Genomic DNA, 26,490 nt, shown 5'->3' with positions numbered 1-26,490 from the left:
CAAAGCAAAAAAAGGGGTGAGATAAAGTGAAAGAATATGTATTTTAAAAGGTAATAAAGAAAAAATAAATAACTTGTTAATTTACACTGTAGCAAGTGCCGCTGAGTTATGGAATAGAGGTGTTCACCAGGTGAACTGGATGGAAAGGAGAAATGATGATCTTGTAGGCGAAGGGAACAGAGAGGTGAGAAGGCATGTGGAGGACAGCATGAAATAGCAGCCTGGCTTGTTCCCAGAGTAGAAAGCAGTTTGGAAGGGCAGGAGCTCACCCAGACATGGAGTGACTAGTGTCTACCTCAGTGGTTCTCAACCTTCCTAATGCCACGATCCTTTAATACAGTTCCTCATGTTGTGGTGACCCCCAACCATAAAATTATTTTTGTTGCTATTTCATAACTGTAATTTTGCTACAGTTATGAATCGTAATGTAAATATCTGATATGGAGGATGTATTTTCATTGTTACAAATTGAACATAATTAAAGCATAGTGATTAATCACAAAACAATATGTAATTATATATGTGTTTTCCGATGGTCTTAGGCGACCCCTGTGAAAGGGTCGTTCAACCCCCAAAGGGGTCGCAACCCACAGGTTGGCGACCCACAGGTTGAGAACTGCTGGTCTAGCTGATCATGGAGAAGGCTTACACCAGTACTTCTCAAACTTATGGGCTCTTAAATCACCTGAGGATTTATTAAAATTCAGATTAAGGGAAGGGACTTGAGAGTCTGCTCTTCTAAAAAGCTACAATTTTGAGCAGCAAGACTATAAATTATGTCTTAATATTTATTGATACTTTGTTTCATGGATTATGAGTTGCCACTGTTATTTAGTGTTTGTTGAATAGCACAAAATACAAGGCATTTCTGTTAAGCTAGATATTAAGTAATTTTATGTAAGTTTGCTGTGCTGATGGAGAAATAATACTCTTAGCAACTTCATTGGCAAATACAAAATAAATAATTTATATAAAGCTCTCATCACTTATTGAATTAGTTGAGTAGGGGAATGCAACATTATAATGGAAAGAATCTAAAATTTGGTATCAGATTTTTAGAACTAAGCTCCAGTTTCAGTTTTGTGACTAAATAACTGTAACTGTAGGAAGATAAATTAACCCAACCCCTCTTTCTATTTTTTTTCCCTTCTTGTCTGAAATAGGTATAATACTTTCCATTTCATAGAATTGTAAGGGAAATGATATGTATAAAGTACCTTGTAGGAAAGTTTAATGGGGGTTTCAATGATCAATCTTTTGAGATCCCTTAAAAACTAAAATTGTGTGATTCTTAAATAAAGAACATTGAATGGCCCTAGCCAGTTTGGCTCAGTGGATAGAGCATCGGCCTGCCCAAAGGGTCCCGGGTTCGATTCTGGTCAAGGGCATGTACCTTGGTTGCAGGCTCCTCCCTGGCCTGGGACCTGGTCGAGGCTTAAGCAGGAGGCAACCAATCGATGTGTTTCTCTCACATCAGTATTTCTCTCTGCCTTTCCCTCTCTCTTTTACTCTCTTCTAAAAATCAATGGAAGAATATCCCCAGGTAAGGATTACAACAACAAAAAATAGAACATTGAATGATCTGATCCTAGGAATTATTGATCTATGTGTGATTATTTACCCGTCTACTTTTTAAGTCTGTTTTTTTTCTCAGTGACTCTTAGCAAGTTGGAGACTGTGGTTCTTTGTAGTTTATAAAAGCTTTTACCACTACCCACCCCCAAGGTCCACTTATACTCATGGCGTATATAAAATGGTTGTTACAGAGGGGTATATGTTGTACTTCTGAATGTTCTGGAAGCATGAGCAAATAGGTTGGATTACAGTTTTATCTGATTACTAGGGGCCCGGTGCACGAAATTCGTGCACTGGGTGTGTGTGGGGAGGGGAGTGTCCCTCAGCCCAGCCTGCCCCCTCTCACATACTGGGAGCCCTCATGCGTTGACCCCCATCACCCTCCAATCACAGGATCGGCCCCTTGCCCAGGCCTGACGCCTCCGCCAGAGGCATAGACCCCCATCACCCTCCGATTGCCTTATCGGCCCCTTGCCCAGGCCTGACGCCTCCGCCAGAGGTGTCAGGCTTGGACAGGGGACCCCCATCTCCCCCTGATCACTGGCTCTGGCCCCCGCCCAAGCCTGAGGCCTCTGGCCCAGGAATCATGCCTGGGCAGGGGACCCCCATCTCCCTCTGATCGCTTGCTCCACCCCCCGCCCAAGCCTGATGCCTCTGACCCAGGCTTCAGGCCTGGGCAAGGGGACCATCATATCCCCCCAATCCCCGGCTCCGCCCCCCACCCAGGCCTGATGCCTCGGCCAGAGGAGTTGACCCTCATCACCCTCCGATCACCAATCACCGGATCGGCCCCTTGACCAGGCCTGAGGCCTCTGGCAGAGGTGTCAGGCCTGGGCAGGGGACCCCCAGCTCCTCGCGGTTGCAGGCTCCGCCCCTGCCCAGGCCTAACACCTCTGGCCTAGGCGTCCGGCCCGGGCAGCGGGGACCCGCAGCTGCAGCGGCCCCGTGATCGTGGGCTCCGCTTTAGGCCCAGGCAAGGGACCCCTAGCTCCTGGGACTGCCAGCTTCGACTGTGCCCAGCTCCCATCGCTGGCTCCACCCCTACTTCCTGCTATCACTGGCCAGGGCGGCAAAGGCGCCTGATTCTCTGATCATGGCTGGGGGGCAGGGCAAAGGCGGCCCCAGGGCCGCCTTTGCCCTGCCCCCCAGCTCTTAGCTCCCCCCTGGGTTTCCGATCACTGTCAGTGGCAGGGGGCTTCTTCCTGCTTTCCCTTTCGCCTCCCTGCATTGTGCCTACATATGCAAATTAACCGCCATCTTGTTGGCAGTTAACTGCCAATCATAGTTGGCAGTTAATTTGCATATAGCCCTGATTAGCCAATGAAAAGGGTATCATCGTACGCCAATTACCATTTTTCTCTTTTATTAGAAAGGATTACCAATCTTTTGTTTTATTTTTAGTATATCTTGATCATGGAAATTTTCTATATAATTTACCACTTTCAGTTTGCTGCAGAACAGGAACACTCTTCTTCCAGGAGGAAAAAGTAACCCAGCCTCTTGCTTAGCCATTATTTAAGTCTGTAAATGGCACATCAGTGATCCTCCGTAGGGAGTCAGAGAAGAGACCCACAGAGGCCCTAGAAGCAGGGATTCTGGGTTCTGGTGCCCGTACCCCAGAAGGGGGACATGGACTGTGGGTGGGCAGGGCACATCTCTTTGATCTTATTGACTCCTCACCCTGGGGGGCAAGCACAGCCAGAGTCAGGTCAAAGCAGGGCCCTCTGAAGTTCAGGACAAGGGCCCAGGTTGTTGGGCAGGAGTGTATGAAGGAAATTAGTATTTAATCTCAGTTACCTTTTTTTGATACTAACCTTTGTATTTAGCTTTCTTGTTTCATGACTAGTATACTTTATGCCTGTGTTTTTAATGGGTACAAGAAAATTTAGCACCTTATTTAGTTCAGTAGCTCTGAGATGGAAATAAATCTTAGAGATAAAAAAAAATTCTTAGGTTTAATGCAGTCTTGTTAATAGACAATTTATTATGAGCTTTTCTTCCTAACTCTGCGCCTTGTCCTTATGTTTTGGTTTTTTAGATCGGCTTCCGCTCCCCAGGAATATGATTGAAAACAGCATGTTTGAGGAAGAACCAGATGTGGTGGATTTAGCCAAAGAGCCTTGTTTACATCCTTTAGAGCCTGACGAGGTGGAATATGAGCCCCGGGGTTCACGACTGCTGGTGCGGGGTCTGGGTGAGCATGAGATGGACGAGGAGGAAGAGGATTATGAGTCGTCTGCCAAGCTGCTGGGCATGTCCTTTATGAACAGAAGCTCAGGCCTTCGGAACAGTGCATCTGGCTACAGGCAGAGCTCAGATGGGACTTGTTCAGTACCCTCTGCAAGGACCATGCTGGTCTGTGCTTTTGTCATTTTGCTTGCCATTTCTGTAATAATGGTGATTTATCTCCTGCCCAGATGTACCTTTACCAAAGAAGGCTGCCATAAGAAAAACCAGTCAATGGGACTCATTCAGCCGATTGCAACCAATGGGAAGTTGTTTCCATGGGCGCAAGTCAGGCTTCCCACTGCCATTATGCCTCTGCACTATGAACTCAACCTGCACCCAAACCTAACCACAATGACATTCAAGGGGTCTGTGACGCTTTCGCTTCAGGCTCTTCAGGCCACATGGAATATCATTCTTCACAGCACAGGCCATAACATTTCAAGAGTGACCTTTATGTCAGCAGTTTCAAGCCAAGAAAAACAAGTTGAAGTTCTGGAATATCCATTCCATGAACAAATCGCCATCGTTGCCCCGGAAGCCCTTCTTAAGGGACACAATTATACCTTGAAGATAGAGTACTCGGCAAATATATCTAGTTCTTACTATGGGTTTTATGGTATCTCCTACACAGATGAAAATAATGAGAAAAAGTACGTAGCCCTCTTAAGTAATTCTGTTTCTTTGCTCTGTGAGACTTCTGCAATATGGGTTCCTTTGCCCACCCCAGAGACAGTAACTACAATTCTTTAACATTTAGGATGTTATGTGTGAAGAGTAGTATGGTGATCTGGAAAAATGCTTTTTCTTTCTTAGTCAAAACCTTGAACATATAATATATCATGGTGGGGGTGCGGACATGCTGATTGAAGGAAATAGATAAAGATTATACCGATTACAGTCTTTAACACAAAACATATGTTATTTTGAGTTTTTATATCTTATAAGATGAACCTAGTTTTCTGTCGCCTTGCAGGATCTCTGTGGGAAGCAGAGTAAAGAAGAGTATGGATTATTCTTTAAGACCTATTTTCCTTATGTGTGGAACTTTTAGGAGGTGCTTAGTGAGATGAGAAAGAGGGTGTTAAGATGTGTGTGGTTACATATGTGATTTTTAGTGTCTTTAATCTTTGCTGGTTTTTTTGTTTGTTTGTTTTTCTTTACTGTTTTTTGGGTTTTTTTAGTGCCACTGGCTATTTTGAATTTGACAGAAATTTTTTTTTTAAATCTAGGAGAGACTTAATTTGGTTTTTTTAAAAAATGACTCAAGCTTGGCCAGGTGTGGCTCAGTAGTTGAGCATCGACCTATGAATTAGGAGGTAACGTTTGATTCCCGGTCAGTGCACATGCCCAGTAGGGGGCATGTAGGAGGCAGCTGATCAATGATTCTCATCATTGATGTTTCTATCTCTCACTCTCTCTTCCTCTCTGAAATTAATACAAATATTTATATATATTTTTTAAAGTGACTCAAAACATACAAGTATTCAGCTCCCTATTTAGACCATGTATTTTGCACTTTAATTGTAGTATTCATAGCATGTAGTTTGAATTTCCAGAAAGATGCAGTGTACACTGCATACAGGTTATTCTTAAAGTAGCAATAATGTCAGTTTTCTTGTGTGCTCAAAGTCCTTGTTAGATCTGCTTCACGCAGCTGAAGCATTGTCTCATATTTTTTGTAAACCAGTATGTGAATTACTGATGCCATTTGGCTAATGCATGCCGGTGTATTGAGAAAAATAGAAAGAATATTTAAAATCTATTTGAGAAAGTTTTTTGATCTTTCTTAAATGGGGAAAGAGACAAAAGCAGGATCTGTAGCTCTATTCAGATAACTAATTCTTCTCTTTTTATGTAATACCTTTAAAATAAATGGCATGCTGGCTCTTCATGGGATCAGACATTAAAAGCAAATTTACAATTGCAATGGTAGCTTGGGCTTCTTTGCTTTACTTCTCCTTCCGTAATCTCTGTCATTCTAGGAATTGTAGGATATACATTAAAAAAGTGCTCTTAGTGTGCAAACAAACCTATGAGGCAAATCCTTTATCATCTCTTCCAAGCAGATTATTGCCCTTGGAGTAGGAGTCCCATAGTGCCTGCTACTGTGTAATGAGAGGGAAAATGTTATGTGGCAGAATAAATGATTTGTGGTATGGTCACTTGTTGACTCTTGCTATGGGCTGGATTGAGGTGTGGAAAATGCTAGAAAAATGGAACACAGTTCCTTAAAATTAAGAAATAGTATTTTAAAATCTTAAATTACCAGTAGTCTGTGAAACTCTGCTGTTACAAAAAATATATAAATTCATTAACCTACTTGGTTAGATAAAAGGAGTGCCCCCACAAGAATGCATATCTTGATGCAAAATAAAATTTTAGCAGATTATTTATACCTTTGAATATATCTGAAAACTATAATTCAAAGCAATTTTTGGGTCTTTTTCCCACTTTTAATTTTGCATAGTTCTATTAGAGAAGTTTTTTTTGTACTTTTTATCCCCTCCTAGGTTTAAGAAGAATAAATATTTAAACAAGTAGGTAAAGTAATTAAAGGATATATTTCTTATTGACTGGAAAATCAGAGTATATGTAAATGTCAAACATGTGTGACACTGCTGTGGTAAAGGAAGCTTAGCAGTGTCATATGAGAGGTGAAGATGGCCAGTAAATCTAGAAGTTGTTGATGTTAGACTTAAGTTCTAGATAACAAACTGATGCTAAAGGAACCAGTAAACAAATTTAGGTTGGGGATGTGTTTTATGTCCTTGTCTTTCAATCTGTCAGTGTCTTTTTCTTGAATTCTTGAAACATCCTCTTAACTGATTTCCTGGCTTCTAATCTTACCACACTTTCCTCCCTCCTTTTCTTCCCATCTTCTTCAGTGTTGTCAGACTCATATTTCTAGAAATACAGATCTGACCATGTTAGGATCCTGTAGCAGTTCCTCATTTCTAACATGATTTAGTTCAAGATCTGGCCCTTGTTTTTTCAGTCATAGTGAACTTCATTCCTGAATTCCAACGATAACAGTAGCCCATATTTACTGAAAACTGAAGTGCTAGAAGCTGTTCCAAGCATTTTATATGTTTAGTTGTTTATCCTATTAAACCCACTAACAGCAGGATAGCAATATTTTATTTATTTTATGGATGAGGAGGCAGAAGCACATAGAGTAACTATGGCTAGCAAGTAGCAGAGGGGAAACTCAAACCCAAGGCCATTTTAACTCAGAGGCCACATTGTTATTATTATTATTATTATCATTATTATTATTATTTTAATTGACCTCAGAGAGAGGAAGGGCGAGGAAGAGAGAGATAGAAACATCAATTAGCTGCCTCCTACAGGCTCCCTACTGGGGACTGCACCTGCAACCCAGGCATGTACCCTGACCAGGAATCGAAATGTGACCTCCTGGTTCATGGGTCAGTGCTCCACCACTGAGCAACACTGGCTGGGCTGAGGCCACATTTTTAACCACTGTGTTGTACTGCCTCCCAAGTTCACACTCTTTTCCTTTATCCATTGTTATCCCCAGTGCTTTGAATTCTCTTACCTGACCCCCAGCTAATTCATAATTGTCTTCAGGACTACTAGAGGTAGTACTCAAACCGCAACTAGTATTTCTGAAAGCAAATGCAGTCACTAATACAAAAATAAGCTTCAAGGTACTGAACATAAGTAAGATAAATTATAAGTATCATCAAGCAGCAGCCTTCTCAAAGGGACTTTTATATGAAATAGTTATTATTACATCTCTTTTAACAATAATTTAATATTTTATTTGTCTTAGCATATTATGATCCAAGTTTTATCCAAAGTGATGGTCCAAGTAAACTCTCGTATATGAATAGTATGGCTATCATCAAACAAATATTACGGCTATCATCAAACTTTACCCCCCTAGTGGCCTTCCTCCAAAATCTTTTATTAACTGGGTAAGAATTTAGGAGTGAGGTGAAGAAATGTAGTGTTAGAAATGTAATATATTTAAATTGTTTCATTTAAGTTGATGGTTATCTTCTTTACAGTCTACCGAATAGAAATAATTATTTGGGCAAATCCTTACCAGAAAGAAAGTACAATAATTTTAACCGTGAAAGAGGAGTTATCTAGCATTTATAATAAACATCTATGTAGGACTTTGTAGCATATCAATAGTTTTTATTATGAATAGTTTTATTTGATTCTAACAGAAACCCTAGGTGTTTGTCTGGAGATCCTATCTCAGTCCTAAATTTGATAAATAAGGAAATTGAGACATAAGTCATTGATTTGCCTGATGTCAGATGGGTGGTAAATTGAAGAGTTTATATCTTCTAATTACAAATCCCACTCTCTTTTCTACCTATCTTTTAAAAGTGGTAATTTAGCCCTAAGCAAGTGAGGCTATCATGTCTAAAGTGGCAGTTGTATACGTACCATAATAACTGGTACCTGAAATATGCACACCAGGGCCACACTTGCCCTGATTATTCTACAGCCATGTTTCCATGATTTCCCAAATGCAGATGTTTTATTCCTCTGCTTAATTGAAAATTTGCATTTCTCTTTTTCTTTATATACTTTACTCCCAGTCTTTAGATGAGTCAAATTCTCAAGTGCTGTTGCTGTGTTCTAGGAGGGAGAGGAAAATGTTAAGTCATTTCTGAAGAGAGTAAAGGAAACAAACATACTATAGGACAACTGGTTTTTTTCAGTCTTCCTGAAAGTGCAAGTTTAAGGTTTAGCATTGTGAAGCCGGAGACTTTACAGATGAGTAATAGTAATTAATGATCACCCTTCATACTGATTTTCCATCAGAAGCCTTCTCATGATCTCAGTGGCCATCTCTAGCCCATTGGACAGCCATTCTTTTTTTAAATTTAATATTTTTATTTATTTCAGAGAGTAAGGGAGAGAGAGAGAGAATAAAAAAACAGCAATGGTGAGAGAGAATCATTGACAGGCTGCCACCTGCATTCCCCACACTGAAGATCGCGCCCACAACCCAGGCATATGCCCTGACCAGGAATCAAACAGTGACCTCCAGGTTCATAGGTCAATGCTCAACCACTGAGCAACACTGGCCGTACAGGACAGCCATCCTTAGTCCCTGAACATATACTGCTCTTTCGTTGTGCTTCCCATTCTTTCCAGATTGTACTTTCTTCCCTTGTCTACCTTTTCAAATATTCCTCATTTTTTAAATGCCCTCTTCAGATTTTGTCACCAGTTTCCTTACAATGTCTCAACTGCTAGTCAGAATCTGTTCCCTAACCTTTGTTTACAAATGAGTAATAGTAATTACTCCAGTGCTTTGTTTTCACTATTATGACATGATTTACAGCCTGACAAGTTTTTATTCATCATATAACCTCTGCCCCTCCCAGTTGATTGTGGATCCTTTAATGAGTAGGACTGTACAGTGTTTATCTTAGTATCCCTAGTTCTTGGCAAGGTACCTCGAATAAGTAGTTGCTAAATAACTATTGGATGAATTTGCATTTGTTTTAGGTACTTTGCAGCAACTCAATTTGAACCTCTGGCGGCAAGATCTGCTTTTCCTTGTTTTGATGAGCCAGCATTTAAAGCCACTTATACCGTCAAGATCGTAAGAGAGGAGAACTACACTGCTTTATCAAATATGCCTAAGGTACTGTTCTGGTTCTTGATTATAAACTTTTGAGTGGGTCTCTTTCTTTTTTGAGAAGACTTGAATCCTCTTTATCGTATTGTTGAGAATGATTGAAACCTCATACATTCTTATTCTTTCTTAAAATACATTCATAAAAGTTAAAATATATGTTGGAATCAACTTAGAAGTCAGCCCGCTGAGCACTTGAGGAAAGAGAAAGACCTGCTGGGTATGGAATGTATGGGCAGGAAACGTGAAGTGTGTGCTATGTACTAACAATGTACAAAATGATTAATACTGTGAACTGAAGATCAGAGTGGTATTTTCTGAGATGTGGTATATTTGCTATTCTAAACAATGATACTTGAATGTGTTGAATCATGATTGACCTGGATTTTTTATTAATTATTTAAGTCAGTATTGTAACTGAAGATTTAACAAGAACGCAAACAACTTTCTTGTATATAAGCTCTACATGGGAGGCAATGAGGATAAAACCAAGCAGAATTGTTTTTATGCCAAACAGAATGGAAGGGGTCCTTTTGTTGACACCTGAGGGGCTGTGTTCAGCCTGATAGGAGCCTCCCAGAGCCTATGTGGCTAGTGGAGAGGAATAGTCACATTCAACAGACTATGGACTGCCTTTTAGGCCAGAAAGGACATGATCTGTCCTTCAACGGGGACGTTACTTCAACAGCTCCACTCCCAGACATACTCTTCACCTTCATCTTTCTCTGAAAGAGGTGGAATGCCTGCTTGCCTAGTATTCCACAACATATTGCAATTCATGATCAGAAAATCCTGTAAGATTGCCTTTATTCCCTCATCTTGTGGCTACTACAGACTTCTCTAATGATTTTAATCCCACTAAACCTTCTTGGGGTCATCTTGGTACTTTCTGAAGCCATTTTGATGCCAGAGGATTAGGGCAAGACTTCCCAGACACAGGTGGGAATGAGGCTCTTGGGATGCTACTGAAAGAAGCATTTTCAGAAGCCTCCATGGGAGGATGGAATGTGGAAGATTTTATTGGCATGGAATGACATTTCTCTAGTTCCAATGTCCCCTTTCCCCCAAGCCAGTCCTGAAAAGGGGGCAACTGAGAGTTCAGCAAAGCCAGAAACAGGGCTAGTGTCCAGAGTTTCTGTTCCATGTCGCAGCCAGGTGAGGTTCAGCATTACGGCCAGATTAAAGTCCATGTGTGAAGCCCAACATGGCCATGCACCCTGCAAGCACAGGAGAGCACAGCCCCCTGCAGCAGGAGTACCAAGAAGGCCCAGTGCCCTGGAGCCTAGAGAGTGAACTTCCTTTGTTTGGAAGTTTATTATTTAGATTTTGCTCAATTGCAGTGGTCACACCCATCCTGGCCCAATATCTGTTTCTAGGTGTGATTGACGGGCAGGCATTTTCCCATATCTCTCAGACCTTACTGGGCATGTGTCTAAATTGCCTTTGTCTAGACCAGTGGTTCTCAACCTTCCTAATGCTGCGACCCTTTAATACAGTTCCTCATGTTGTGGTGACCCCCAACCATAAAATTATTTTCGTTGCTACTTCATAAGTGTAATTAATGTACTATTATGAATCATATTATAATTATCTGATATGCAGGATGTATTTTCATTGTTACAAATTGAACATAATTAAAGCATAGTGATTAATCACAAAAACAATATGTAATTATATATGTGTTTTCCGATGGTCTTAGGCAACCCCTGTGAAAGGGACTTTCGACCCCCAAAAGGGTCGCGACCCACAGGTTGAGAACCGCTGGTCTAGACCCTTCCCCCACAGTCAGCAGGGAACAGACTTAGAGTGTTCAATGAAGCTTTTTGGCAAAGCTGTATAAATGGTATGCCTATATCTAGTCTTCCCTTTCATGCCTTTCCTGTTAAATAATAACCAGGCTGTTACAATGGCATCAGTTTGTAGTGATATCCCAGCTTTAGCTCCTTCAATGAGTTTATTTGTAGCAGTAGAGAGGAGCATGCTAGATCATAAGGAAGGATTTTGGTTTTGATGTTGTTTTAAAGGGGAGAAACAGAGCCAATGTTACTTATTATCTTTAACTTACATTTATTTAAAGCCATCTTTTTAGACTAAAAACTGCTTAAGGATTTTCACTGTAATTAATATGTCCTCATGATGAAGGATGGTAGAACAGACAGAGACTAAGGGCCATTAGTTTAGAAACCAGTCCTGACAGATTAAAATATGCCAGCATCTTTGCTATTTATTTCCTATTTGAATTTTTCAGTTTTTCAGTTTATTTGTTACTGTCATTTATTCCCATAGTTATAGAACTGTCGTCTTTTCCCCTTTGCTTGTAGAAATCATCAGTCACTATGAAAGATGGGCTTGTTCAGGATGAATTTTTTGAAAGCGTGAAGATGAGCACTTACCTGGTTGCTTTCATTGTGGGGGAGATGAAGAATCTGAGCCAGGACGTAAATGGAACCCTGGTATGTTGTTATGGTATTAGTCTTGAAAGAGGTTGAGAGGAATTCTTTAGTTATTTCTGGTAACTGCTTTATGGAGGATAACAAGGTTTGGATCACAACTCTGACATCTTACAATTCAGAATTATTACTTTTTGCATAGTTGTTTACTGTTATCAATTGAATACCTGAAAGTCAATAATTTTCAAATTTCTTTTAATTTTACTTTTACAAGTAAATCCCAGTAAGACAATATACAGGGTGGGCAAAAGTAGGTTTATAGTTGTTCATATGGTAAACATTACAATAATTAATAAATAATTATACAAGACTAAACTATATGTTTCACATTCTCACAACTGCATGTATAATAAAGCTTCTAGAACTGTGTTATGCACTATGGTGGTTACTAGCTTAATGTGACTATGTAGATTTAAATTAAAATTAGACAACGTGTAGTGGCTGAATAAGATGTCCTTCATTTATGCCCACCCCCTTGCCCTAACAGCAATTTGACATCCAACCATGGGAAAAGTGCCTTTGTGGAAGCTGTGGGATCCAGCACCATCTGCCATGGGAGCTGGAGAAGTCTTGCCCACCTATGCATCAGCTATTAAGCATACAGACCTTGGTCCTGCTTGTGAGCCCTGTAGTGGCATGTGAAATGGTTTCAGCTTCCTGGCTATAGTTTGGGAGCATTTCAAAAACTGTCTTAGACCAGTGATTTTAAACCTTTTCACCTCATGGCACATATAAAATAATTACCAAAATTCTGTGGCACACCAAAAAATAGATTTTTGCCAACCTGACAAAGAATAGGTATAATTATTTTTTTATTTACACTGGATAGTTATTGTTGTTTTGTCTGTTGTCATTTTTTTTTTGTCAATCTACGGGAAAAGAGGTCAGTGCCCCTGACTAAATAGTCAGATGTTGCATGTTTTAAAAATTCCTGTGGAACACCAATTGAATGTCGCTGTCTTAGACAGTTGCTCTTGGACAAGAGGGCCTTTGTGGAAGTCCAGATTTCCAGCAGAAAAGTTCTAGCATATTATTGGAGGGGAAAAAAGTATGAGTTTGGATGCATTGGAGAGGACAGTTAGTAAAGACTGGAAGAGTTGACTGCTACTTCAATGTGAAGACAGTTACACAAAACATCAAGGGACATGAAAAATCAAAGAAATGTGATACCTCCAAAGCACAATAATCTTCCAGTAACTGATCCCCAAGACATGGATATCCATGATTTACCCAATAAAGACCCTAAAATAGCTGTTGTAAGAAAACTTAATGAGCTACAAGAAAACACAGAAAAACAATTCACTGAAATCAGGAAACACACAAGCAAAATGAAAAGCTATAAAAATAAATTAAATTAAAAATAATAAAAAAGAACCAATTAGAAATTCTAGAGCAGAAGAATATAATGAGTGAAATGAGAAATGCAAATAGAGAGCATGAACGGTAGAATGGATAAAGCAGAAGAAAGAAGATAGGAAAATTTGATATCTAGTCAGAGGAGAACAAAGGAAAAAGCAGGAAAAAAGGTGAAGAAAGCCTATGTGCTTTATGGCACCATCAAATGAAATGATTTGCAAATTATTGGATTTTTAGAAGGAGAATGGAGGGAGAAGGGGGCAAAAAGATTATTTAAAGGAATAATGGCTGAAAGCTTCCCCAAACTGGAGGGATTTGGATATCCAAGTTCATGAAACTCATAGATTACCAGACAAACTCAGTTTAAAGACAAGACATACTATAATAAAACCACCAAAAATCAAAGAAAAACTTAAAAGTAGAAAAATGTAAACAAATCCTTATAATTTCCTTACAAGGAAACCTCCGTAAGTTTATTAGTGGGTTTCTCAACAGAAACAGAGGTCAGGAGCGAGTTGTAATATCTGTTCAAAGTGCTAAAAAAATAAAACTGCCAACCAAGAATACTCTTTCCAGCAAAGTTATCACTCAGAAATGGAAATAAAGACTTTCCAAGATAAGCAAAAGTTGAGAGAGCCCATTAGACCTACCTTACAAGAAATCCTAAAAGGAGTGCTTCCAGCTGAAATGTAAGGATGCTAATTAGTAACAATGAAAATGTACAACTCATTAATAAAGTTAAGTATATAGTCAAATTTAGAATACTCTAGTACTGTAATATGGTGGTATATGCATCCTATGGGATGCATAAAAAGGAGTTCTAAGAGGGAAGTTTGGAGTGATAAATGCCTACATTAAGATAAAAAATCTCAAATGAACAATCTGACTTTACACCACAAGGAACTAGAAAAAGAAGAATAAATTAAACCCAACGTTAGCAGAAGGGAGGAAAGAAGGATTGGAGCAGAATTAAGTGAAATAGATACCGGGAAAAACATAGAATGGATAAAGAAGATGTGGTATATATGTACTATGAAATATTACTCAGCCATGAGAAAGGAGGAAATCCTTCCATTTGTAACAACATGGATGGACCTTGAAAGCTAAATGACATAAATCAGAGAAAGACCAATACTGTATGTCACTTATATGGGGAATCTAATAAAACCAGATTCAGAAACAGAGAGTAGAATGCTGGTTTCCAGGGGGTAAGGGATGGGGGAAATAGGGAAATGTTGGTCAAAGGGTTCATACTTGCAATTACAAGATGAATAAGTTCTGAGTATTTAATGTGCAGCATGGTTATTATAGTTATAATACTGTATTATATACATTAAAGTTTCTAAAAGAGCAGGTATTAAATGTTCTCAACACAAAAAAAGAAATTAAAATGAGTTGAGGTAATGGAGGTGGTAAACTAATTCTACTGTGGTAATCATTTACAATATGTAAGTGTATCACATCAACACTTTGTACACCTTAAGATTACACAGTATGGTTTGTTAATTATATCATTGCAACTGAAAATGAATTAAATTTAAAAGTTACTTCCTCAATTAGTAGCCACTTTTAATGTTGGGGCTAGTGGCCACCATATTGGTATATCATCAATACTGAATATTTCTATAAATGCAGCAAATTTTATTGGACATCCAGTGCTAAATCTAGAACATTGTTCAGACTTAAAAGATAGCATAAAAATGTAGTTCGAAGGAATACTCCAGGTTATGATTGGAGTAATGAGTAAAATTGTTTAAGGGTCTCGTATATCTGTAATTCATCAAAATTATTTGTTCTAATTAGGCTTCTATTTGTCATTAGTGACTGTCTGTAAATGAATTTTCTGCATTAATTTTACAGTAGAGACCTAATAAAGCTGACAAAATAGAAGAAAAAGGTCCTTTAAAGCCAATAATAATTATTCTTCATGATAGAAATGTTTTTGATCCCCACCAGGGAATATTGTCTACTTTTGAACACATTCAATTGTATTGGGTTTCCTGTCTAAACTAAAGAGCTTTATTTTATTCACAAGTATTCTTGGGTCATATTATTTTGTTAATTAAAAGGGTATATTTCTTCTGTTATAAAAGACTAGGGGCCCAGTGCATGGATTCGTGCACATTGAAAGGAAATTAATTAGAAGGTGGCCAGTGGGGCGGGACTGGGTGAGATGGGCTGGACACACCCTGGAGCCAACCTCCCGCGGTCCCTCCCCAGCCAGCTGCACCTGGGGTGGCACTGGGGCTCGAAGGGTGTCTGCAGAGTGAGCAGGGTCCCTCCAGCAGGTGGATTCCCTCAGCCTGGCCTGTGGGGATCCGGCCGAAACTAGCAGTCCGACATCCCCTGGGGGGGCCCAGAGTGTGAGAGGGAACTCTGCAAAGTTGCTGTTGCTTGGCAGCTCCTGTGTTGAGCATCTGCCCCCTGTTGGCCAGTGCGCATCATACCTACTGGCCAGTCACTTAGCCTTTTATATATATAGACTATCATGTCTACCCCATGATAACTTAGAATATAAAGACAGACATAAGGATTATCTGACTGTTTATTAGCAATAACATGGTATGCCTTTATGCTCAATGTTAAAGAATGGAGAATTATTCAAGAAGTAAAGTGAGTGTTAAGGGTAAGTGTAGACTGCATATTGAATAAGTGTTCAATATGATTTACTCACCTTTGGGTTGAAAGAGTTTTTGTCAAGTCTAAACCAAATAATTTTTCAGAATTCATTCAAAAGGATATTAAGATTGTTTTCAATCTGGAAAAAAAAAAGAATAAATTCCTCTTCAAGTGTTGCAGCACAAAGCTAGCCCCCAATTTAGATGTTGTGCCTTGACAAAACCTAAAAGGCTCAGTCTACAAAGTCAGGTTTGCTTCTTCATGGCCCAGTGGGTGCCAAACCATCCTCTCTCCTTGAAGCTTTCCCACAGCTGGGCTCAGTCATTCCCTCTCATCTCTCAGGGCACTTCAGTTATGTCTCTGTTGCAGTTCCTGTCACACTGTTTATTATTACCCCCCCCAACCCGCCACACACACACACACACACTTTTTATTATATTCTGAAATATATGCAGGCTTGGCTTCTTTTCCCTCTGTTCTCTCTCTCTCCTCCCCACTTTTTCTCCTCCCTCCCTCCCTCCATCTGTTTCCTAATACATCCCTCTTTCTTTTTTTCTTTATACTGCTATATTGGCTTCTAATTGCTTCAAATTCATTATAAATTAGACTATATTTCTAATTGCTCCAGTGTGAATTCTTCAAATTTTATACCTCATTCTGATAGGTAGGTAGGTAGTAGATAGATAGACAGACAGACAGACAGACAGATAGAATTGAGAAACTTTTTTTGCTTTTTATCTACATGTTAGGAAGCAACATGGTTCATCATAGAATGTGGAGTCTACAAATCTTTCCTCTACAGTTTACTAGCTGTATGCCCTTGGAAGATTGCTCTGTGATCCTCTCTAAACCTTACCTTTCACAACTCTAGTACTATATTGCCTGACTAGCCTGTTCTCTCAAGGATTACATTTTTTTAAATTCCTGTAAAATGTTCAATACCTCGCAGATAGTAATACACACACACTCACACACGTGTGTGTGCGGAAAGTACAGTGTCTTTTTTTTCATATGCAAACATTATGAATTCCTTGTATGTCTGTAAATATGAATAACCTTTATTATTTTTAATGCTACCCAGTAGTAAAAGTGTTTTGAAAAATTTAACATTATATGAATAAATAATTTTTATTAATTTGATATCTTTTTAGTGAGAAATGGAGAAGAATCTAACATGCGTGGAGTTACACTTTTTATTTTCTAAATCTAATGAGGGGGAGGCATTAGCCCTGTGTTGCTGATGAAGAAACAGTGTCACAGAGAAGTTTAGTAGTTGACTCAAAATTATATAGCCAGCAAGTGATAATCAGAATTGTACTGTCCACTACAGTATGCTGCGTCTTACACCAAATGACTTAAATAACTTCTGTAGGTATGGTGACCAGAAACTCAGACTTGGAGTCTACCAAAGGAGTTTTGTTGTTTTAAAATGTGACAGTGTCTAGGATGGTTTCTATTTTGTAATATTTGACATTAGGCCTATTTCACAAGATACAGGAATAAGGCAGTAGGGCTTTGCTTACTAATCAGGTTTACCAAACAACTAAAAATGTCGGAATTGGCCGTAGATTATTAAATATATCGTGTTCAGGGGGAGAGACTACTGTGTTGTCAAAGGCCCAGGGAAAGGAACATTTGTTCTATTATTTCTGTCCGTTCTCCAGTGTTCAGGAATGCCAGAATTATGTAGGACGTTCCAGGCCAGGTCTAAAATACACTGCTTTTATCTGTTTGTCTTGAGGTTTTTGTTTTGTTTTATTTTTCCCATTGCCTGACTTTGTTTTTACCATAGGCAGGTCTAATTAGTAGAATCAGAATTCAGTGGTGGTTAGTCAGATGTGGACTATTTAACATTTGAACAGAACCTTCAACAGCATTATCCATATGAAGTTATAATTTTAATTTATTCATATTCAGTCAGGAACATGGCTTAGTTCCAAATTTCTGCTAAAGCATTTCCACCTCAAGTATCTCTCCACCAGCCAGGGACATAGTTTATAATTTATATCTTTCTCCTGAAGTCCCATCTAATTAGTTATTCTGGATAGACTTGATACTGGTTTTTTTGTTGTTGTTTTTTTTAGGAATATATATTTTTTTTATGTGTTCAGCTATCTGTTTAGGAAAGCTGATATTCTTTTAGGAAGCGGCTATATTATTATCCTTTTGGGTGGGGAATGAGGTTTAGTTCTGGTTTTGTTTTTGTTTTATCTATTTTTTGCTTTTATTAAATTAAGGGACAGATTAAGTTAAACCTAACAAATCTGTTACTCCTCAGTCTAAGAACCCTTTGCTCTGAGTCTTTAGTGGAGTCTTTTTTAGAAATCTCCTAAAGGTCTTCGCAAGAAATCTTGCAGGAAAGGTTTTAAGTTGTTAAGTCTTAAGGCCTGAGTGCCAGTTGAGTTCCATTTACCAGTATTTAGAGTGCAAGACTAGAATGCTGGTCAACACTTTCTTTGTTAAACTAAATTGCCCTTTTTGTTTAACTTCTCACTGCTTCTGTTGCTCCTAAAACAAGCTTGATCTTAGTTATAAGGACCAGACAATTTATCTCTATTGAGCACTCATAGCACATATTCTTTTAAGGAAAAAGAAAAGAAGTAAAAATATACCAAAGTACCTTTTTTCCTAATTATTGTATACCAGAAATGGGACTAAGTGGATCTTTTGGTCAGAGTTCAGTTTTTTATAAACTCCCCCTTCCTCTTTACTTTTCCTCGGAAGAAAGATGCTTTTCACGTACAGTGATGGAAGTGGCCAAATGGTGTGCCTGGCAAGAGGATGCTTAGGAGGAATCTGGGTGATATTCGGATAGCATCTTCTAGATGATTGCATCAATTATAACATAAAATATGTTTTGGAAAGAACAGGCAGAGAGAATAAAGACATCTCAAATTCCAAGTGATCTTGATACAATCATTTATAATAACACACTTTAAAAGAATATGTCAAGCTTTTTAATTTTTTTAGCAATAACACTTATTTCTTCAGAGGGGAAAGGATGCAGGAAGGGCACTTGTCAGCATGAGCTTGCGTTCCCTTGGCAGGTAGTGACTGAATTCAATAAGCTGTGGTCACAGTCCTGTACCAAGGGCTGCGAATGGTAGAGTGCTGGCCTGGTGAAGTACTCTTGGCCGGCCACATGCTATGGGAGGTTACATTTCTTCCATAGTTACTTTAGAAAGCAACACATTTTTAATTGGCTAACTCTAGTTCTAGATACTTCATTCTTCCAGTAATTTGCCACAAATTTCTAGTCATACATATTTTTCCCATTTCTGATGGAACTCTATTAGTAGTGATAATAACTACCATTTATTGAACCCTTATATGGTGTCAGGTACTATTCTAAGTTCTATAAATGTATTAGCTCATTTAATCCTCACAGCTGCCCTGTGAGTGTAGGAGCTACTTGTATCGCCATCTATACTAATAATAGAGGAATATGCAAATTGTTCAGGACACCATCACAGTAACAACCGAACAGCAGCCTGAGTGGGGTGACAAGGCCAGCAGGGGGTTAGTGAGGAACAACCAAACAACTGAATAGCAGGCTGTGTGGGGTGACCAGGCTGGCAGGGGGGCAGTTGGGGGTGACCAGGCTGGCAGGAGGGCAGTTGGGGGCAACCAGGCCAGGGTGGGAGGCAGTTAGGGGCAATGAGGCAGGTAGGCAGGTGAGCAGTTAGGAGCCAGCAGTCCCAGATTGTGAGAGGGATGTCTGACTGCCAGTTTAGGCCCAATTCCTGCGATTGGGCCTAAACCGGCAGTCGGACATCCCCCAAGGCAGTGGTCGGCAAACTGCAGCTCGCGAGCCACATGCGGCTCTTTGGCCCCTTGAGTGTGGCTCTTTCTAAGCCTTGGGAGTACCCTAATTAAGTTAATAACAATGTACCTACCTATATAGTTTAAGTTTAAAAAATTTGGCTCTCAAAAGAAATTTCAATCGTTGTACTGTCGGTATTTGGCTCTGTTGACTAATGAGTTTGCCGATCACTGCCCCAAGGGGTCCCAGATTGGAGAGGGTGCAGGCTGGGCTGAAGAGACCCCCCCCCCCCGAACAAATTTCGTGCACCGGGCCTCTAGTTTCATAGATAAAGATATTGAGTCATACAACTAGCAGAGACTTGAACCTGGCACTCTAACTACAGAGCCTGTACATTTGACGCCATGTGTCTCCATGTTTCTGTGATTAATGCATAGGGCTCTATAGACTGAAGCCCCACATAAAGGGCTTATGGCTTAAATCTATTTGACCTCTTAGCAATAGTTACAGGTTTTCAGTCCTTTAATGGGAGACTAAAATTAATTTAAAATGAGAGTTCACCAAATGTTGAATTACTTAATGTCTCCATTTCCCACCTGATGAAATCTTTATTTTGAGGTTTTTATTTTCTGCCATGTCTTGTCCACATTCCCTTTTCCAGGGGAGTATAGAGGTTTTTGGTTTTTTCCAATCAATTAAAAAACAGTAAATATTGCCTTTTAAAAACCCATTGCTTTTAACATAATGGTTTACATTTTGTCTTTTGATATTTATTGAATAATATGTTTACAGTTAGCCACATCGTATGTGTTTAGCTTATGCACTTAGAAAAAGAGAGAAAGAATAACAATTTAAGTAATGTGGTTGATTGCATCTGCCATCCCCCTGAGCGAGCATGTGCCCTGGAGTGAATGGGGAATGGGGGCATGAATTTATCATCCCCTTAAGTTGGCTTTAGTTACTGTGTGCCACTCATGGAGTGTTTCACTCTTGTGGGCGTGATTATTTTTTTATACAATGTGGTCTATTTTTTTATACAACTGGAAAAGAGCAAGCCCTCCCAAGGCTGGAAGGAAAACTGGCTGTGCCTTACTGAAAGAGAATGTGTTGGTTTATAGTTTTTTTTTCCTAGGGTAAGTTCAACAAATGTGCAATTTCTGCCTTACGTGTTTATTTTAGAACTAACTCACTCTTTTTTTTTTTTATTAGTTAAGGTATTACAAATGTGTCCTCATCCCCCCCATTAACCCCCAACCTCCCCCCACACACACAAACTCATGCTCCCATCCCCCCGTTGTCCATGTCCATTGGTTTGGCTTATATACATGTATACAAGTCCTTCTGTTGGCTAACTCACTCTTAAGATGCGATTCCTCTGTATCAAGTGCCTGCCTGCTCAATGCCAGGCACTGTGATAGGTATCAAAAGAATTAAAATTTGGTTTTGTCCTTTAAATAATTCACAATCTTGATAGCTCATAAGCAAGGGAGGGTAACTATAGGTAATGGGGAGGAAGAACAGAGTATTGTAAAATTAAATGGGCAAATGCTTATAAATTGCTGTAATCTGACCCAAAATAGTTTATTTTGGATGTTATGTTAACTTTTTAAAAAAGGAATTGTTAAGGTTTTTTTTTTTTTTTTAACATCTTTGTATGCCTGGAAGTAATTTGCTAAACTCTGTGGGTGCTAAAAGAACTGTAAGCAAGGATTTTTGTCCTGAAAAATCTTGTAACTCTCTACAGTTTCACGTATGCCAATCTTGACAGCGTTCATCTGAGTAATTATTTATACCTGGCCTTACATCATACATAATGTTTCCTTCTAGGTTTCTATATATTCTATACCAGAAAAGATTGGCCAAGTTCACCATGCCTTGGAAACAACTGTGAAGCTTCTTGAGTTTTTTCAAAACTACTTTGAAATTCAATACTCACTTAAGAAATTGGGTAAGAATCAAACAGTGCCTCTGATTTTCGTTACCATTATAACCTAGAATCATTTTGAAAATGTTTTTTAGAAAGAGCTCTTGCCAAAGTTATTATAAAAGAAAACCAAGAAACACAGTTAATGATTTAAAAATTGTTTGTATTTAAGATCATTTAGATTTCATGAGTGTATCTGAATGTGGAGCTTCAAGTTTATGAGGCTATTACAAAGGTGCTGTGTAAGTGGGAATGCACTTAGGGCTTAGTCTGGAGTTTAACTGATTCTAACTTCCTAAAAAGTTCCTGATTCAGATAATAAAAACTGAGTAATGGGCCTGGGCTGTGTGGCTCAGTGGTTGAGCTTTGACCTATGAACCAGGAGGTCACAGTTCAATTCCCGGGCAGGACACATGCCCAGGTTGCGGGGTCGATCCCCAATAGAGGGTGTGCAGGAGGCATCGGATCAATGATTCTCTCTCATCATTGATGTTTATATCTCTCTCTCCCTCGCCCTTCCTCTCTGAAATCAATAAAAATATATTTTAAAAAACTGAGTAATGGAAGCTCTGGAAAGCAAGAGCATTTCAGTGCTCTTCAGCATGGAGCTGGTTCTGCGGAGAAGAGAGTTGGCCCTGCCCATTGTGAAGGAATTAGGTATCTCTTCTTTTGCTAAGGAGCAGGGGAACAGTGACTCTACAGGGGTTTTATCAGGTTTTCATCAGTTGACCTAGGGTGAGGAGTATACAGGGCTAGAGTAAGGAACGTTCCATTTGTTAGGAGTATAAAATGAACTCTGCCTCCTGATCCACAGTGATAAAACAGTGGGTGAACTATTTTGATTTAACCAGGAAGTACCTTAAATGAGGGAAAGTTGATTACTTTTTTCCTGTTATGTCCAGATTTGGTGGCTATTCCTGACTTTGAAGCAGGAGCAATGGAAAATTGGGGTCTGCTCACCTTCCGAGAAGAGACACTTCTGTATGACAATAATACTTCTTCAGCAGCAGACAGAAAACTGGTTACTAAAGTCATCGCTCATGAGCTGGCCCATCAGGTATTAGCAACCAAGGCCATTTTATCTCATACCTGTGGTCTATTCCATATTCTAGAGCAGTGATGGCGAACCTTTTGAGCTCGGCGTGTCAGCATTTTGAAAAACCCTAACTTAACTCTGGTGCCGTGTCACATATAGAAATTTTTTGATATTTGCAACCATAGTAAAACGAAGACTTATATTTTTGATATTTATTTTATATATTTAAATTCCATTTAACAAAGAAATATCAACCAAAAAAATGAGTTTGCGTGTCACCTCTGACACACGTGTCATAGGTTCGCCATCACTGTTCTAGAGTCTTAGAATAAGTTTAGATGCTAATAATAATCTAGCTGTTTATTGTAGTATTTCTTTCATAAGAAAATGATGCTTTTGAACACAAACAATTTCAGATGAAAATGCCATCTAATATTTGTATAGGACTTTACAGTTTATAAAACATGGTCACATGTATGATCTCACTTTTCATAACTGCTGTAGGGCAGGTGAAAATCCCACTTACAGATGTGGAAACGGGACTTACCGTAAGTAAATGACTTGTTCAGAGTCATACAGCTAATGAGTGGCAGCACTGGGTCCTAAAGTAGCACTATCTCATCAAGATCTCTCTCTTTCCCCCACAACACACAGCTGTTTGCCACTGACAAATGCCAGCTGCTCAGTACAGCTTTGTGGGGAAACATCTTTTTCCTAAGTTGCACTCTCACAACACTTGAACTATAGTTGTCATCACTAGATTTATTTTTTCTCTCTTGCTAGAACTGGACTTTTTTTTGATTAATTTGAAAGAGGAAGGGCACTCTTTGTATGCCATGGAGAAAAAGCAAGAAAATTATACGGATACATGAACCTCCCTCTGTCTTCCCCAGCACCTGTCTCTCTTGTATCCTTGATGAGGTGCTCATCAGTGTTGGGTATGCTTTAGGGGTGTCATGTGGGAGGATATGGAAGAAGAGTAGAACATGCTCTGGGCTGTTTACTCCCTGTTCAAACTCAACCGGAGCACGACTGTGTAGTGCTTCTGAAGACTTCAGTGCAAGCAGGCATATGACACGTATACTCACTCACTATTATGGCGTCAGGCCTGTAGACAAGGGGTCTTTAGGGGCTTTCCTATGGATCTGTTATTTCTGGGGCCTCCCACCATTACGTGGGGAGTATTTCTCTGTTAGTTCGTCTTTAGGACTTACAAATCATCTTTGTCTGAAACAGGCTTTAGGATATCTTTGAAATACATATTCTGGTCATTCAAAAGTGTTTTGTTTCAGTATCTAGTAACCTTATTGTTTTACTGCTGGTTTGAGTCAAGCCTTAGGCCACACTGACTATTGTATGCCTATCACCACGCTTTATTTCAGGCATTTTTTGAGACATTTTTAAAAAGAGTCTTCTTTCATTGTTTCCTTCTTACTTCCTCCTCATAGAAGAACGCATTTAAGATCTTTCTGATTTCATTTATTTACATGCATACCAACTTGCTTGAGGAATGTTGTTTAAATTCTGTTTTGAGTTTTGTAAATACTCTCCCAACTTGGGTAACTGAGGAGAAATTTGAAGTATGGACTCTCTAACTCTAGGAAATTGTCACACAGAAATTTACTTTTTAGTTGTCATGGGTGGTTGCAGCTACAACAGAAAAGAATCTTACTAACTTGATATTAGAAAGTAGAAGAATTTCATTATCTAGGAAATCTTATTTTTAATGAGGGGTCTAAAAACTGTTATTTACCTAATATGTAACATGTGTTAAATTGAAAAATATGCTAATTGCATGTCTTGCTTGTTTTCTCATTCAATTAAGGTAAAATGTTAAAATTTTTATTTTACTTTTAAATTTACACAGCTTTTATAAGCCTTTCATTTGAATATAGTTTATTTTAACTATAATGACTGTATTTTTATGTAATTATAATCTAGTTATAGGTGATAAACCTAACAATTCAATTATTAGAACATCCTTGAGAATGTGACGATTGTGTTGGTTAATAGTTTGTTTTCCCCGCAGTGGTTTGGTAATCTGGTAACAATGCAGTGGTGGAACGATCTATGGCTAAATGAAGGTTTGGCTACTTTCATGGAGTATTTCTCTTTGGAAAAAATATTCCAAAAGCTTTCTAGTGTAAGTACAGTGTTTTTTCTGTTTTTTTGCCTACTATGAGTGCTAAGGGAGGAAAGACTCAAACCATATTTGCCATGTGTTTTCTATGCATTTGCAGAAATGAAACTATTTCTAGAAAGAAACAATAAAATTGGCCTCTGTTACTTAAATCTGTACCTCTTGAGATCTGACAATGAAAGTTATGCTTTTATTTACTGACATATTTCATTGAAAGCTGAAAGTATGTGAAATTATTTTACATTTTGTTATTAGGATAAATATTTTAAATTGATTTGCTACATTTTATTTTCAAAAGTTGTGATTCTTCTGCTTGAAGGAATTTAGATATAATCGAAAGGCCTTTTTTGCAAAACAAAACATTTTATCCTGTGCATAAAGTAAGAAAAAGATTAAGATATTTTGTAGCAATACTGTCTGTTATCATTCTGATCATACTTATAACAATGATACAGAAAAATAATTTTCCCTTTTTAGATACAAACCATATTCTGTTCCTTTTCAAACACTTGGGACACTATTTTGTGATAGAGAGCATAGTAATGCTGCCACTTTATTAGACTCTTTGGAGATGTTTGCCATCCTTAGAATTATTTGGACACACTAGGTTATGATGTGACAGTTATCGCCAAATAATTCAAGCAATAGGTGGGAAAGTATAAAGATCCCTTTCAATCCTAAAATTCTGTGACTTTCTATTAAATTTCCTGGCTATATGACCTAAGACTTCTTTAAAACAGGAATATTCTTAGAGCTTTCAATGTGAAATTTTTGTGTAGGGTCTATTCAAAAATTTCAAATGGCACAGAATGAACTCGTCTTTAGTTAGAAGACTAAACAAGATACTTTAAATCTGTGTATGCTCCTTAATTAAGCAGTGAGATTCACAGTTTCACCACTTGGTGGTGCCCAGAATGTTTAAAAGCTTCTAATATATATTCTAAGGGAGCTCATCTCCTGAGCTTTCAAAGAATTCTTTCTGTTTAAGAGTTATATTTTATTTCAAATGAACCCCAGTTAAAGGAAATGTATATTATCTTAACAGAAAAGCTGGACTGTATATAATAAATCGGCTTAAGGATGACTTTTTATTTTAAATTTTTATTTTTTAATTTCAGATTTTTATTTTTGTTTTTTAATTTGAGATTTTATTTTTAAAATATACACTAAACTTTTTATACTGTTCATCTTGAATAGCAGGATTTGGCATTTTTTTGTTGCTTTAGTAAAAGAATCTTAATTTATCCTTATACTGTTGTTGCATAAGAAACACTGTTTTCCATGTGGCCAGAAGGTTATAATTTTATTTTTAAATTTAAGGAATATGCATGAATATCACACTTCCTATATCTTGCAAAAGCTTATGTTCTGAAGTTGAGTAAATCTGGTTAATTTTTTAATAATGTCCTTAAGCAGTAGTCTAATTTATATAAATAATTGCTATACATGCCTCTGCCTTTGATGCTGTTCGTGATTTCCTAACCTGTCTCATTTTTTACTAGTATGAAGATTTCTTAGATGCTCGATTTAAAACCATGAAGAAAGATTCCTTGAATTCATCTCATCCAATCTCATCATCTGTTCAGTCTTCAGAACAGATTGAAGAAATGTTTGATGCTCTTTCCTATTTTAAGGTATTACTATGCACATTAGTACCTGGAGTAGGTTTCAAATTAATTTCATATGTGAACAAGCTACATGGTTTAGATTGTTATAAAAATTAAATGAGTATTATTTTCAGGCATCCTGTTAAAATTTAAGATGCTTGC

At 38.4% G+C, this 26,490-nt stretch overlaps 1 protein-coding gene across 6 annotated transcripts in view; it reads left to right on the top strand.

The window, feature by feature from the left end:
- LNPEP (leucyl and cystinyl aminopeptidase) overlaps positions 1 to 26,490 on the top strand; it is a 96,049-nt gene that overhangs the window by 34,608 nt on the left and 34,951 nt on the right. For all 6 annotated transcript variants that reach the window (XR_009452617.1, XR_009452616.1, XR_009452614.1 and 3 more), the window contains exons 2-8: positions 3,614 to 4,454; positions 9,304 to 9,442; positions 11,755 to 11,886; positions 21,449 to 21,569; positions 22,448 to 22,602; positions 24,611 to 24,724; positions 26,224 to 26,355. Coding sequence is in view for 2 of the 6 variants with exons in the window: in XM_059694034.1 (XP_059550017.1) it covers positions 3,614 to 4,454; positions 9,304 to 9,442; positions 11,755 to 11,886; positions 21,449 to 21,569; positions 22,448 to 22,602; positions 24,611 to 24,724; positions 26,224 to 26,355 (1,634 nt within the window). In the remaining 4 variants the exon portion in view is untranslated. The remainder of the gene's footprint in view (positions 1 to 3,613; positions 4,455 to 9,303; positions 9,443 to 11,754; positions 11,887 to 21,448; positions 21,570 to 22,447; positions 22,603 to 24,610; positions 24,725 to 26,223; positions 26,356 to 26,490) is intronic.

Source organism: Myotis daubentonii, chromosome 4 (genome assembly GCF_963259705.1).
Source record: "Myotis daubentonii chromosome 4, mMyoDau2.1, whole genome shotgun sequence".
Classification (NCBI taxonomy): domain Eukaryota; kingdom Metazoa; phylum Chordata; class Mammalia; order Chiroptera; family Vespertilionidae; genus Myotis; species Myotis daubentonii.
The sequence above is the reverse complement of the archived record's forward strand: the minus strand, read 5'-3'. Positions and strand labels throughout refer to the sequence as shown.